At 37.9% G+C, this 16,310-nt stretch overlaps 1 protein-coding gene across 3 annotated transcripts in view; it reads right to left on the bottom strand.

Moving 5' to 3' along the window:
- Positions 1–16,310, bottom strand: part of PLCH1 (phospholipase C, eta 1) — a 238,126-nt gene that overhangs the window by 141,654 nt on the left and 80,162 nt on the right. For 2 of the 3 annotated variants that reach the window (XM_006867956.1, XM_006867954.1), the window contains exons 2-3: positions 7,811–7,957; positions 4,796–5,039 (exon numbers count right to left, since the gene is read on the bottom strand). In XM_006867956.1, the coding sequence (XP_006868018.1) occupies positions 4,796–5,039; positions 7,811–7,957 (391 nt within the window). Of the gene's footprint in view, positions 1–4,795; positions 5,040–7,810; positions 7,958–16,310 lie in introns of those variants that run through there. The other variant, XM_006867955.1, reaches the window with a different exon arrangement.

Raw genomic sequence — 16,310 nt, 5'->3', positions numbered from 1 at the left:
TAGTATTATTTAGTACAGGGGTAAGTGCAGGCCTTTTTCTATAAAGACCCTGATAGTAAATATTTTAGACTTTGAAGGACAGTTGGTGTTGGTTGCAACTATTTAACTCTGCCATTATCACATGAAAGTAATCATAGACAATAAATGAAAATGTATGGTTGTGTCCCAATAAACTTTTCTAATGGACAATGAAATTTAAATTTCTTATACTTTTCATGTGTCACAAAGCTGTAGTCTCCTTTTACTTTTTTCCCCTTGTATTTAAAAACATAAAAGCCATTCTCAGCTCAGAAGCCTGTACCAAAATAGGCAGTGGATCAGATTTGCTCTACTGGTTATAGTTTGTTGGTGCTGGATTCAGATGGAAGGTACAAGAAACATACAACTTACATGCCTAAATCTTACTGTTGTTGTTAAGTGCTGTTGAGTTGGTTCCAGCTTATAGCAACCCTGTATAGGGTTCACAAAGAGTGGCTGATGGGTTTGAGCTACCAACCTTGTGGTTACCAGTCCAGTGCTTATCCCATAGTACCACACAAGAACTCCAAAACATTACTGATGGTGGTGGCAGTGGTTGTGTGCCATGGAGTCTGTTATGACTCATAGCAAGCCAGTATAGGGTTTCTGAGGCTGTAAATCTTTACAGGAGCACGAAGCCTCATCTTTCTCTCTCAGGGTGACTGGTAGATTCAAATTGCTGACCCTGTAATCCACTAAACTACCAGGGCTAGCAGAAATAAATTCCCTGAGGCCAGAAGAGGTAATGCAAACAGTTAATGTTCTGAATGGCTAACTGAAAGGTTGGAAGTTCAAGTTCAGAGGTGCCTTGAAAGAAGGTCTGGAGCTCTGCTTCTAAAAAATTAGCTATTGAAAACCCTATAGGGCACAGTTCTACTCTGACAGGCATGTGGTCATCATGAGCCAGAACTGACCCAACAGGAATTGGTTTCATGTGAAAGAGAATGGTTTCACTAGAAAAAGGGCTAAGGCTAGGTAATAGGGCCATCATTTTTGCAGGCTGAAGTCACTGAGATTTCAGGCTTTAATCCATCTGCATACTTACATTTCTTTAGCAAGAACAACAGTAGCCATTTTTATAAAGTATGTATTATGTGCCAGGCATTGATTTAAGCATTTCATAGATATCAATTAATTTGCTCATCACACAGCTCTAAGGCAGGCACTCTTACTATCATCATGATCATGTTATAAAGACCCTGCGGGCTTAAGTAATTTGCCCAAAGTTACAAAATGGCAAATTGGGGTGGAACCCAAGCAATGCAGCTCAATTCTGAGTCCTTCACCACAACAGTATACCTCTTCCAATGGATATATGAATATTATATCTACCTTTATCCAGTGTGAACATAACTGCAGAAAGAAATCACTTAACACTTTATACTGGATAGATTTTTCTCACGCAATCATTTAAGATTCAGTATCCTCATTATTCATTCACAGTTGAAATGTTCATTCCTAACTGAAATCCAATAATGAACATCCCAAATCTGTTCTCAATTAGTGTAATTAAATGTGTGTCCAATCAAGGATGTCATTGTGTATTAAGACATTATCTAACGCCCTATCAAATACAGACAAATCTGGATGAGACTGATTCCCTGACCCAACACAACCCCCAATGTTTGATGTTAGCTTCCTCTACTGATTTTTCATTAATCTCCTCTATTTTTTCTCTTTCACTGACACAAACATCAGATGCTTTCCATTTCTTATAAAATTATCTCTCTGTGTACCACTGGGGTACATTTGCTTTCTATGTAATATATTTTTAGAATGTGAAATCCCTTAGCTGTCAAGCTGGTTAGCTCAAATATGAAAACTTTCTAGTTCTGGTAAAAATCAGGTTCAAAACACCTTTGGCCAATAAAGCTAAAAGAGGCTTCCAAATTTGTACCCATTTCTCTCTCTGACCTATTTTGAGGATTATGAGAGAGACTTATATGGCTAACAGTTCTGGAATACTGTGAATGTATCCTCATTAACTGGATGGAAACTGCAGCCTCTGCAGTTGACTGTCGCCCCTTTGACCACTAGCTTCTTTTTTTTCTTGCTAAAAGAAACTCCATTTTGTTGAGGTATGTGCTAAGAGCCATGCGCTTTACTTGAGTCTGGGAACTAGAGAAGGCAGGCCTTGACTGACCTCAATACAGCCTCCCTCAAAGTTTGATCTGGGGTTCCTGCAATCCCGAGATCTTCCCTTTGCCAACTACTCATCTATGAGGGGCTAGATCTTACGCATGTCCTATACTTCAGCCAAAGCAACACATCACAACACACTGAATGCTCAGTAGATATGAGAAGCCAGCTGTGTTATACTAAGCCAACAATAAAGAGACTTGCAAAACAGTAAAACAATACTATTCTGTGTTGTTTCACTTTGAAAAAGTTATTCTTCATAAAAGTACGCTAACATGTAAGTTTATTGTAACTATTTTAAATGAGTTAATTTTTCAAATGATCAGATTTGATTTCTAATATGAGGCACATGGATAGCTATAACCCACATAAACAAACAAACTCTTTGGAATCTTCCGTTTTTAGGAGCCAAAAGGGCTCCTGAAATCAAAATCAACCATGTTCACTCATTTCTCTTGGTTTAGAAATGGGTCTAACAGTAGCAATTCTGGCCAAAGATGAAGAACGGTGCTTTTTTGGGGACCCTTGGGAGGTCTGTTCTTTGGCCTTTAAAAGAAACAAAAATATATTTGTGATAAGAAACTTTGCTTTTTGCTGGGCACAACTATATTTGGAGCTGCTGCCTGAACCTGGTGCAGTTCTCTTTAACTACAGCGGCAACTAACTAAAGGACCAAGCCAAGATGCTACAAACTGTAAAAAATTGGTCTCTAATTATATCATCGAGTCACTGAATTAAACAATCCTGGACTTTCCCTATCTCAAATCCCTTGTTTGTGAAAAATGTTATATTCTTTATTATTTGTTGTTGTTGTTAAGTGACGTCAATTGGTTCTGACTCATAGGACCTTGTATAGGATTTCCAAGGAGTAGCTGATGACTTTAAACCACCAACCTTGTGATTAGCAGTCCAGTGTTTACCCTACAGCAACACATCAGAACTCCATTCTTTATTATTTCATTCAGCTTTTTTTTTTTCTTTTCTATGTAAAGTGAAACAGTTAAGACCCAAACTAACCTAGAAAAGCATTGAAATTAGCTCCAATGTTTGTGTTTTGTTCATTTGTGAATCCCAGTTGCCCCTATCTATACACTGTGAATATTGATGACAACTTCATGGCTCGTCAGTTCAGAATGATTCTTTCATGGGTTAGATGTTTTTACTTTGCTTCAACAATATCCAGGGTGCGAGATAATAAAAAACCCACTGCAGTTAAGTCAATTCCAACTCAGAGCAACCCTACAGGACAGAGCAGAACTTCCCCATAGGGTTTCCAAGGCTTCAGATCTTCAAAGAAGCTGACTGCCAGATCTTTCTCCCAGGGAGCAGCTGATACGTTCAGTTAGGAGTAGAACACTGTAATCACTGTCCCAACGAGGTGCCTCAGGATTACAGACAGAGCACAGGATTACAGAATTTATCACCCCTCCTGGAACAACACTAGAGCCCATACTCCAATAAGAAGAGCAAAGCTGGAGTACTGCTCCCTACACTGACAGGGCACACATGTATTTGAAGGCCATTCAAACTGTGAAGGCAGAAAACAAAGCAGCCACCTAGTGTTAATGTTGTTGTTGTTATGTGCCGTGGAGTTGGTTCCGACTCATAGCGACCCTGTACAGGGTTTCTGAGGCTGTAAATCTTTACGGGAGCAGAAAGCCTCATCTTTGTCCTGCGGAAGAGCAAGTAGTTTCAAACTGCTGACCATGCGGTTTGAAGCCCGATTCATAGCCACTATGCTACCAGAGCTCCTCAACTAGTGTTAATACAGATCAGGAAATTGCGACCAGAAAGGCCAGGCCCTGTGCACAGCTCACCCCGCCCCCTATCAGCAGGAAAGGTACCTTCAGACCAACCACATTTATCATTTATCTTGTCAGCAGTATAGGACCACAACAATGGTTTAATCAATAGTGAGACAGACTCTAGTCATTTAGAGAAAGTAAATGTTAATAAATAAAAAAATAACTTCCCCTTGATTAGCAATCAGTTTCGTTTCCAAACTGATTTAAAAAGAGAGAGAAAAAGCAGGAAAGAACACAGTGCCTGGTGCATAATTAGAACTCAAAAACATCTGTTGAACTAACTTTACCTTTTTACAAAGTAGGATTTAATTCAAATCAGTGCTCCCCTGGATTTAGTTAATGAATACTCCTACAATCTAAAAAGACAATAGTGAATGTGTTCCTCATCTCTCTTAGGAAGCTTTAGGCTACAGATTGTGACACTAACTTCAGTCTCTTCATAAAAAGTCTGCTCCTAAGTTCAGAGGAACTTGTTTCTATACATTCAGTAGCCACAATCATGTATTTGAGGGACGAGAAGGCTGATAGGGATGTAAAGGAAGAGACAGAATGGAAACGGGCCTCAAATTCATGGTAAAAATGCAAAAGCAAAATCCATTGTCACTGAGCTGATTTCAACTCCTAGCAACCCTACAGGACAGAACAGAAATGCATATTCAGGTTTTCAAGGAAGCCGACAGCCACAACTTTTTTCCTGCCAGAGCAGCTGATAAATTGACCTTCCAGTTAGCAGCCCGACACTTAACTACACCAGCAGTGCTCTAAAAATAAATAAAGGATCATCTAATTCTCCTAACTTCAAACACACAGAGTTCAAGTTCTAGAGTGGATATTGGTCATGGGTCCTCTGCCTTTTGGCAAGGGAGTCTTCGTCACTGATGCCAGCCATCAGGTACTTGAGGCCTGTGATCCAGGTGCGGGCCTCCTCGGGGTTGGAGGTGATGAGGTCCAGGGACTCCATGTGGTTGCCATGGTAGATGGTGAAGCAGCAGCTGGGGTCAAAATTTCCCTCGGCTTGTCTGTGGAATATTTCAGACTGCCGGCCCTCGGTGACTTTGTAAATAGAGTCTATGATTACTGTGAAGGAAGCAAGATACACACATTTTATGGCAGGCAAAGATATCTATACAGATTAGGAAAACAGAAAAATAAAGCTATTTCAAGTAAGAAAAATAAGCATGAACAAATTCATTGTCTGCAAGTTGTGGTTTTAAGTTCAAATGCAAACCACTAGCCCTACCATTTCCTACTCAGAATTAATTTCACATAGAACTTTACCTTCCTGCGCAGTGTTGACCATGCCTACCCAAGTCTTGATTTAGGATGTGCTGCAATTTATGTCACTAAGGAAAATGTGCCCATCAGGCCAAGAAGACTGGTAGAAAAGGTAGATGGTGAATATATCGAGTTTTCTAGTTTACTTATTTATGGAGGGAACACATTCAAAGATTTAGAGCAGATTTTGGTTTGGTATTTCAGAGGATGTCTTACTAGGCATGGTTACCGATGATGACAGCAGAATGTTGTAATATAAGGTTAAAAAGGGCTGACACTTAAAAGGGAACTCAAGCAATGGTTTTGGAAACAGAGAGGAGTGGACAAAGGTGGGAGTTAACAGAGGGATCAAGAAAATTTTTGAATCTCTCAGAGGTTGTAATTCATATAGAATTAATTCATTTATTACTGAGATTCCTAAGATCAATGTTCCATGAACACCACTTCATAACACCACTCGTTCTACACGGTGTCACACCTAATCTCAAGACACCTTTTGTAATCGTGGATTGTAAACCTTACACATTCATGAAATTTCCTTATAGGGAAAGGGAAATGCTGTAAGGCCATACCCCCCAAAAAAAAACAAAACAAAAACTTTTTTTCAAGAAAATGAAAACTCTCTGAAAACCTAGAGTCAAATTCTGATTTTGTCATTATTCACTATATGATGTGGTTCTAGTTGCCACTGAGCCTCAGAGTCAAGCTAGGCCAATCAGATTCTTTTTTTCTGGCCTGAGTTAGAGAATAAAGAAATAGTAATTCAATGCAACAGTAGCTGAAAGAAGCAAAGAGTAGAGAAATCATAATTAAACCAAATTATTAGCACACAGAAACTAAGTACATGCACAAACTATGAGATGTTAAGAATACGCAGTACCAATACCCAAAATATAGTGCAAATATTATTAACTGGTATTTTGAAAGTATCACGGAAACATGGCAAGGACTGTAAAAATTCAATCTCCCAAATTTATTCCATTTTCTCAACTTCTACGAGACAGCGCTATTAATAGCCCATTTTATAGCTGAGACTGAAATGCAGAAAAATTACATAACTAGTCAGAACACATAGCTAGGGAGCAGCAAACCTAGGATTTGAATCAAAGCTCTCTTCTGATTCCTGAGGTCAGGTAAAAACTAGTATGTATAAGTCTCTAAAGTGGACTCTCTTTGTTCAAATCCACTCTCCACCTCTTAACTAGTTGTACGATCTGGGCAAACTGTCAACTACATTAATTCTCAATTTCTTCATACCATATAAGGGTGTCTTCTTTATTGAGGAGGTTGTTAGACTGTAATTAACTGATCCATGTAAGTAACCATAAGTCATTTAGCAGAATGGCACATCAGGTCCATTGCCATTGAGTCAATTCCTACTCATAAAGACCCTCTACAGGGAAGAATAGAACCATTCAAAGGGTTTCCTCAGCTATAATCTTTATAGGAACTGATCACCAATGCTTTCTCCCACATAGCTGCTGATGGACTCATAAAGCTGAGCACTTAACAATCATGGCTCCTGCAGCAGAATATCATATTAATGCCTAATAAATTATCGTTGGAAATACAAAAGTGATTAGGCACAGAACCTAGCACACAGTAAGCTTTCAGAAACAGAAGCTATTATTATCTGGGAACCACTTATTCCCTTACAGCTTTTCCTCTGCCCTTTATAAAACATTGCTGTTAACTACCATTGAGTGGAGCCAACTCACGGTGACCCCATGTGTGTAGAATAGGGCTGCTCCATAGAAAGCAGACCACAGGCCTGTCTTCTGACACGACTCTGGGAAATTTTGAACTACCTATATTTGGGCTAGTAGTCAAGTGCTTAACTCTTAGCTTATTAACTAAGCAGTGACAAACTAATGAAGGCACCAGGAAATGCAGACTGCAAAGCACCAGAGTTGTTACAATAGCCTTGAAATACATTCCTTCAAAATGCCAACCCATATAACTTCACACCTTCCCCAGAAGTAACTTGGTGCTATAATAAATGAAATCGACCTTATAAAACTTATCAAATAACCTCGGAAACCCTATGCAGGGTCACTATGAGTTGGAACTGACTCCACGGCACATAACAACAACAACAATGGATGTAGTAGCTCCAAAGAGGGAACAAATCTTTACAGCGAGGATCATTCCCACTCCCTCAATACACAGGGTAGACAAGGATGGGCAACTTGGACATTGGCTACCCAAAATGCGGGTGGAGGGGGGAGGCTACAAAGGCAAGAAGTGACTGGCTTACAAGCTTTCAAGAGAGAGCCTAGATCCAGAAGGGGAAAAAAACTTATCAAATATTTGTTGTTGTTGTTGTTGTTGCTAGGTGCCACTGAGTCAGTTCTGACTAACAGTGACCTTATGCACAAGTGGATGAAACATCCCCCGTTCCTGAGCCAACCTGACAATGAAATACTTACTGAGAGTCTACTATATACAGTAAAGCCTGGGGTTAGGGGATGTCTGTAATTTCCCTTTCTTGCCTTATAGCTCTGGTGAAGACCTCCAGCACAATATTGAATACATGTGTCAAGTTAAACAAAGAATTTAAATGTTGGTTTTACTTTTTGCCTTCTCACTCTTCCTAGAGGGCCGCCACCGGAGACGGGTACGGTGCTCATCCAGGTAAAACAGCCGAACGAGTCCTTTGGTCCCACGCTTCAGTTTGATCATCTGTGTCCCGGACTGCATTACACTCATGCATCTTTCAACTGTAAAAGAGATTCAAACACATTCAACGCTTAAACAATGTATATGTTTATCAGTGCTCAGAACCTCATCGTCACATAAAACCTCTGTTCAGTTACCTCCCCTTTCTCTACCAGACCCCAAGGACCAGGAGACAGATTTGGTAGAGGTTATCTTGAAAGAGAGTTGTAAAGGAACTCAACAATCACACGTATGTCATTAAAAACTTGATCAATTGAAACACAATTCCATTTCTAGATAAATACCACATTACTGCTGCACAAGTGTTTTAATTGGCGCCATATTGTTTTCTAATGATATTGATGATCGTTCGATACTTCTATTCGTGTTCATATGGCAAGTTCTCAGCCACTATGTTAAATCTTCTGAGATTTGTTTATAGCCAGTTGTATAAACATCTAATACTCTCAAATAAAAATAGAAACAAGATCAGTAAAATGTTGACCATTCCTGAAGTCAGAAAATAGCTAGATGTAGGTTCACATTATTAGACTTTTGTGTATGTTTTCAAGTCATTAAATAAATATATATTTTATATATAATTTTCTTTTTTAATGTAATCTGAAATTTCTAAGTTTTCAACACTAAGTATAAAGCATTTACTGATGAAATATATACTACTGGGATTTTCCATCTAGAGGAATAACTTGGCAATTAAACTCAGGTAATATTCAAATCCTTGATTGTCCAAGTTAACATCATCATTAAAATTTGCTATGCTTTAAAGATGAGCCTTGTTGGAAGCGGACATCTGTTGGTTTTGCCTGTTTTTACTTATTTTGGCCATAACACCTCACCTTCCCTTTAGATTTCCTTTAGAACGGTCCCTCTCTCAATTCATATGTCCTTGGTGAACGATCAATTATGCTAAGGAATGGATAGCTGACTTAAATTGAGAGCAAATCTGACTCCCAAATCATAAACCAAGTAGTGACTGGAAAGTAAAAAAAGAGAAAACCATATCTGTTGTCTTCAAGTTGATTCTGACAGATAGTGACCCTTTCAGGGTTTCCCAGGCTGTATTCTTTATGGAAGCAGTCTACCACATCTTTCTTCCATAGAGAGGCCAGGCCAGTGGGTTAGAACCACCAACCTTTCAGTTAGTAGCCAGACGTTGATCCACCACTTAGCCAAGCCTGCTCCTCCCCAAATAGAAACAGCTGAGCCATGTCGAGATTAAGCCTTAAGAGACTTCTGATTGTCTGTCTCAAGAGGCCACAGTTTTTCTTCTTCCTGAGGCTGACAAATGACTCGGTTCTACTCTTGATTCTGCTAGTTATGTGATACTCTCCCAAATATTCTTTTTTTGTTTCAGAAAGACCTGATAAGAACAATTTCAAGATTTGATACTGCAGGCAAGGTGAAGCACGAATTGCCGTTTTTCATTTTATTTGATTAATCAAATACCCAAATAATTGTTAATTGCTTAAGAAAATAAATGCATGTGTTTAAAATGTTGACTTTGAAGCACAGAACAAATTTTGAAATTTTGTTTCAGACAGATTAACAAATCTATCCATTAATGAGTTTCATGTGTATAGGCAATAAAGTCATGACTGAATTCCTGACAGTCTCATTAGCCACTGCACACAAGTAATTAGAGAGAGAACACACAAGAGCAGTCAACATAACAAGGCAAAACCATTACTACCAATAAATGTACCCCCCCCAAAAAATACAAATTGAAAAATCGAGTCAAATGGAGTCTTGAAAGTCTCTAACCCAAAACGTCGCCAAACCTAAGGGGAGACAATGCATTGTGGTTGTAAAGCTAACCAGGGAGGGAGCACTCCCAATCATTCTTTGTCATTCATCCAGCAATGTTGGATGAGACAGAATATCCTTCAAATCTCATCTAAATCACTTAAATGCCAGCTTAAGTCAATTTTTTCATATTCTGTCTTCAGAAGAGATAGAAAACAGCAGTTTTCACCTCTATAAAAGTAACTCTCCATCCATGCCAAATTTGTAGATTCTATACCAGAGGATCAGTAAACAAGTAAACAAAAGGCAGAGTTGAAATGCTTTACAATGAATGTACCCACATTACACACATCTCCAGTGCTGGAAGTCCTCTAGCAAAGGTCTGCAAAGGTCCTTTACAAAGTTAGGCACCTGTCAACCTGTGTGCAATCCCTTTGATTTTCTATTCTTCATTCTGATCACACAAATAACTTTATATGGACATAATGCAGTAACATTCGTGAATATTAAGTCAGAAATGTTCATTATATAATGTGTATATTGTTTTTGCCTGTTATGATCCAGACTGCCACATGTGCACACATCTGTTGCACTGGTTTCAATAATAGCATTTAAGCCATTTGGCATTCTGCTTTTTGTATTATTATTAAAAAACAGTCTTCTATGTTTCTACACAGTTTTAATAATTATCTTTTAATGGCTGTCTAACAGAATAGCATAAATATTTAAAGAACAGAGCAGATGAGTGGAGGAATATATTCCAACACTTAAGAGTTTTAAACTGACTTAACAAAGTTTAATTTGTAAAGTGAAAGGAATAGCTATTGTTAACTATTATTTTGCCACAATCTGTTAAAAATAAGTAAATTTCTTTAGGAATTATGAGTTTCCTTAAATTCATCCAGCAGAAAATGGTATGTACAAATATACATACACCTCTGGTTTCAAGAAACATAATATGAAGTACACATTTTTTGAGGGAGATTCTCAAAATTTCCACTAAATATTTATATATGAGGAGGCTGCAAGAAGTTTCTGAAATACGTGATTACAAGATAAAGGAATTTTTCCATGGGCTTTTTGAAGCATCACTCTGCATATTTGACATCTAAGCAAGGTTCCAACCACTCATCTGTCACATTTTCATACTATGGTTTCTTGTGTGTTGCTGTGATGCTGGAAGCTATGCAACTGATGTTTTAAATTACTCATGATGGATAGGTTCCAATAGAGTTTTCAGACTAAGACAGACTAGGAGAAGGAGAGGCAGATGACTTTTGAATGGCTAACAGTGAAAACCAGATGAATAGCAGTAAAACACTACCAGATAATACCAGAATATTGAATATTGAAAATTATGAATAACATGAGAATAATGTCAGATATAGCTCCATAAGATGAGTTTCTCAGCTTGAAAAACACTCAAAATACGACTGGGAAAGAGCTGTCTCCAAAAAGTGTAGAGTTGGCCTTGATGATGCAATTGAATTAAAAGTTTTGGGACCTCCAGTTGCTGATGGCACACAACACAAAATGAGGAGAAACAGCTGTAAACATCCATTAATAATCAAAACAAAGATTTTTATCAAGTATGAATCTACAAAAATTGGAAGTTGTCAATAAATAAACAAAATGGAATAATTAGGATCAATATGCTACGCATTCGTGGGCTGGAATGCCTTTGTATTGTAACACTATGAATCTGACAATCCCGTGGTTTACTATGCAGGGGATGACAAATTGAGGTCAAGATCTGTCTTGAAGTATAATGATGTCAGTGATAGAATAATACCTACACACCTACAAGGAAATCAGTATATACCACTATTATTCAAATTCACACATCAACCACTAAAGGCAGTGATGATGAAATTCAAGAATTATACCAATGAATTCAGTATGAAATTGATCTGCAGTCAAGATGTGTTAATAATTACTGATGATTAGAATATAAAACTTGGAAACAAAGAGGAATGATCAGTAATTGAAAATACAGCCTTGATGACAGAAATGATGCTAGAGACAACATAATTGAATTCTGCAAGAAAAATGATTTATTCACTACAAACACCTATTCTAAACAACATAAAACTTGATTCTTCACATGGACCGAACAAAATTGAATACATAGAAATCAAATTGACTACATCTGTGGGAAGAGACTGTGGGAAAATAAAAACAAGGCTGGAGCAGACTGTAGAACAGACCAACAATTGCTCATATACAAGCTCCATAAACACTCATGGAAGCAACAGTTAAGAAATAAAATGACATATTGCATTAAGGAAATCTGTTGCACAAGACCTCTTTAAAGTGTACAAAAGCAAAGATGTCAGTTTGAGGACTAAGTTACGCTTGACACAAGCCAGGGAATTTTTCAATAGCCTCATATGCATATGAAACATGGACAATGAGTAAGGAAGACCACAGAAGACCTGAAGCATTTGAGTTATGATGTTGAAGAAGAATGTTAAAATAAGAATATTAAAAGTGCTGGACTGCCATAAGAACAAATAAATCTGTGGTAGCGTAGTGGTTACGAATCGAGCTGCGAACCGCAAAGTCAGCAGTTCGAAACTATCAGCTGCTCCGCGGAAGAAAGATAAGGCGTTCTGCTCCTGTAAAGATTAATAGCCTCGGAAAACCTGTGCAGGGTCGCTATGAGTCAGAATCGACTCCACGGCACTTAACAACAACAACAACAGAAGCAGTATAACCAGACTGCTACTTAGAAGTCCGGCTGGCCAGACTTTGTTTCTCATATCTCAGAGATATTATCAGGAAGGACCAGTCCCTAGAAAAAGACTTGATAAAGTGGAGAGTCAGCAAAAAAGAGAGACAATCCAGAAAATATTGATTTCCACAGTGGCAGCAGCAATGGTCTCAAGTATACCAACAATTGTGAGATTGAAGCAGGTTTTGATTCAGTTGTGCATTAAGTTAAGTCAGAACCAACACAATGGCACATAAGAACAACAACACATTCAGTGGAACGTACCATCAATTGCTCATATGCGAGTTCATGTTGAATCTGAAGAAAACTGAAACAAGTCGACAAGAACCAAAACATGACCTCCAACAGATTTGATACATTAGACATTAATGACTGAAGAACAGAACAGTTGTGAGATGACATCAAGAACATCACACAGGAAAAAAGAAAAAGGTCATTAAGAAGAAAAAAAAAGAAGAAGAAGACCAAAATGGATGTCAAAAGAGAATCTGAAACTTGCTTTCCAGTATATAGATGCTAAAAGATTAGGGGGAAATGAGGTAAAAGAGCTAAATAGGAAGTTTCAAAGGGCAGCTCAAGAAGAGAAAGACAGGTATTACAAAGAAATATGCAAAGACTTGAAGTTACAAAACCAAAAGGGAAGAGCATACTTAACATTTCTCAAGCTAAAAGAACTGATCAAAAAAAGTCAAGCCTCAACTTGTAATATTGAAGCACTCTATGGTTAGAATATTGAATGATGCAGAATGCATCAAAAGAAGATGGAAGGAATAGACAGAATCACTGTACCAAAAGAAATGGTCAATATTCAATCATTCCAAGAGATAGATAGCATATGATCAAGAGCCAATGGTACTGAAGGATGAAGTCAAAGCTGCACTGAAGGCACTGGCAAAGAACAAGTCTCCTGGAATTCATGGTATACAAATTGAACTCTTTCAATAAATTGATGCAACACTTGAGGCACTCATACATCTACACAAGAAATATGGAATGTAGCTACCTGGCCAACTGATTGGAAGAGATCCATATTTGTACATACTCCAATGGAATGCAGAAATTGGACAATTTCATTAATATCACATGGAAGTAAAATTTTGCTAAAGATAATTGAAAAACAGCTGCAATAATACACTGACAGGCAACTGCCAGAGGTTCCAACTGGATTCAGCTGAGAACAGGGAATAAGGGATATCAATGCTGACAGACAGATCTTGGCTGAAACGAGAGAAAACCAGAAAGATGTTTAGCTGTTTTTTATAGACAGTGCAAAGGCTTTCAACTGTGTGGATCATGAGAAGCAGGTATCCCAGAACACTTCATTGTGTTCATGAAGAAAACAGACCAAGAGGCACTCATTTAAACAGAAAAAGGGAACACTGAATGGTTTAAAATCTTACACTACACTTATTCAATCTGTATGCTAAGGAAATAATCTGAGAAACTGAATTATATGAAGATAAGCATGGCATCAAGATTGGAGGAATACTTATTAATAGCCTAGATATGCAGATGATACATCCTTGCTGACTGAAAGCAAAAACTACTTCAAATCCCTACTGATGAAGATAAAAGCTCACAGTCTTCAGCATGGACTGTACCTCAGTGTAAAGAAAACAACATTCCTCACCACTGGACCAATAAATAACATCATGATAGAGACAAGATTGAGGTTGTCAAAGATTTCTTTTTACTTGGATCTATCAACACTCATGGAAACGACGTATTACATTAGGTCAATCTCCTGCAAAAGACCTCTTTAAAATGTTCAAGAGCAAAGATGTCCACTTAAGGACTATGATTGCTCCTTAGAAGCAAGTATGACAAGACTTGGTCTGTAACGATTCAGATATATTATCAAAAAGGACCAAAGGCTAGATAAGGACATCATCTCTGGTAAAATGGAAGGTCAGTGAAAAAGAGGACAGCCACTTACATGATAGACTGACACAGTGACAGCAGCAGTGGGCTCAAACATAACAATGATTGTCAGAATGGCTCAAGACTGGGCATTGTTTCATTCTGTACTGGGCCACTATTAGTCAGAATGAACTTGATGGGACCTAACAACAAACATCAACAAAAAAGGAAGTGTTTCATTCTTTAAGTCAGGTTTCAATCAAAGGTAATTATGCTCGATTAAGAATGTACATATATTGAAATTTTTTTAAAGCTTGGTTGAAGTAAAATTTACAAGCAATGAAATTCACCCATTTTGTAAGTAAAATTCACTGATTTCAGTATATTTGCGGAGTATGTGACCATCAATTATTATAAATTATTCCATCGCCCCAAGAAGAAACTTCATATCCTGAAACACTCTCAATTGTCAATTACTGATACACCACTCATCTGTCAGTTTGTCGTACTGTGTGTGGTGGCTTGAGGTTGCTGTGATTCTGGAAGCTATGCCACCAGTATCTTAAATGCCAGCAGGGACACCGCCAGTGGACATGTTTCAGATAAGCTTCCAGATGACGACAGACTAGGAAGAAAGAGAGACAGAGTACTTCCAAATACTTAGTCACTGAAAACCTCGTGAATAGCAGTGGAACACTGCCAGCACCAGATTTTTGAATTTTGAAACATAATGAAAAGCACCAGAATACTGTCAGATATAGTGCTGGAAAATGAGTATCTCGGGTTGGAAAGCACTCAAAATGTGACTGAGGAAGAGCTGCCTCCTCAAAGTAGAGTTGATTGTGATGACGTGAACGGAGTAAAGCCCTCAGGATCTCATTTGCTGATGGGACACAACTCAAAAAAAAAGAGAAACCACTTTAAACACCCATTAATAATCAGAACATGAAATCAACAAAGTATGAATATAGGAAAATTGGAAATTGTCAAAAAACAAAATGGAATGCATAAACATCAATATCCTAGGCATTAATGAACTGAAATGAACTGGCATTGGCCCTTTGAATCTGACAATCATATGGTTTACTATGCCAGAATGACAACTTGAAGAGGAATGGCATTCCATTCATCATCAAAAAGAACATATCAAGATCTGTCTTGAAGTACAACGCTGTCTGTGATAGGATAATATCCATGCACCTACATAAGACCAGTTAATATCACTATTATTCAAATTTACACATGAACCACTAAAACCAGTGGTGATGAAATTGAAGAATTCTACCAACTACTTCAGTCTGATATTGATCAAACATGCAATCAAGAGGTATTGATCATTACTGGTGATTGGAATGCAAAGGTTGGAAAGAAAGAGAAAAGATCGGTAATTCAAATATATGGCCTTGGTGATCGCAACAATGCTGGAGATCGCATGACAGAATTTTGCAAGACCAATGATTTCTTCATTGCAAATACCTTTTTTAAACAACATGGACCTCACCAGATGTAATACACAGAACCTCACCATAAACATGGACCTCACCAGATGGAATACACAGAAATCAAAATGACTAAATCTGTAGAAAAAGCTGGTAGAAAAGTTCCATATCATCAGCCAAAACAAGGCCAAGAGCAGACTGGAACAGACCATCAATTGCTCATAAGAAAATTCGGGCTGCAGCTGAAAAAAATAAGAGCAAGTCCACAAAAACCAAACTATGACCTTGAATATCCCACCTGAATTTAGAGATCATCTGAAGATAATACATCATGATCAAGTGAAGAACAGATTTGAGGCATTAGACACTAAAGACTAAAGACTAGAAGAGTTGTGGGATGACATCAAGATCATCATACAGGAAGAAAGCAAAAGGTCATTAAAAAGACAAGAAAAAAGGAAAAGGCCAAAATGGATGTCAGAATAGACTTTGAAACTTGCTCTCTAGCATAGAGACACTAAAGCAAATGGAAGAAGTAAGGAGGTATAAGAGCTAAACAGAAAATTTCAAATGTCAGCTCGAGAAGGCAAAGTCAAATATTAAAATGAAATGTGCAAA

This window comes from Chrysochloris asiatica, unplaced genomic scaffold (genome assembly GCF_000296735.1).
Source record: "Chrysochloris asiatica unplaced genomic scaffold, ChrAsi1.0 scaffold00113, whole genome shotgun sequence".
Taxonomy (NCBI): Eukaryota; Metazoa; Chordata; class Mammalia; order Afrosoricida; family Chrysochloridae; genus Chrysochloris; species Chrysochloris asiatica.
The sequence above is the reverse complement of the archived record's forward strand: the minus strand, read 5'-3'. Positions and strand labels throughout refer to the sequence as shown.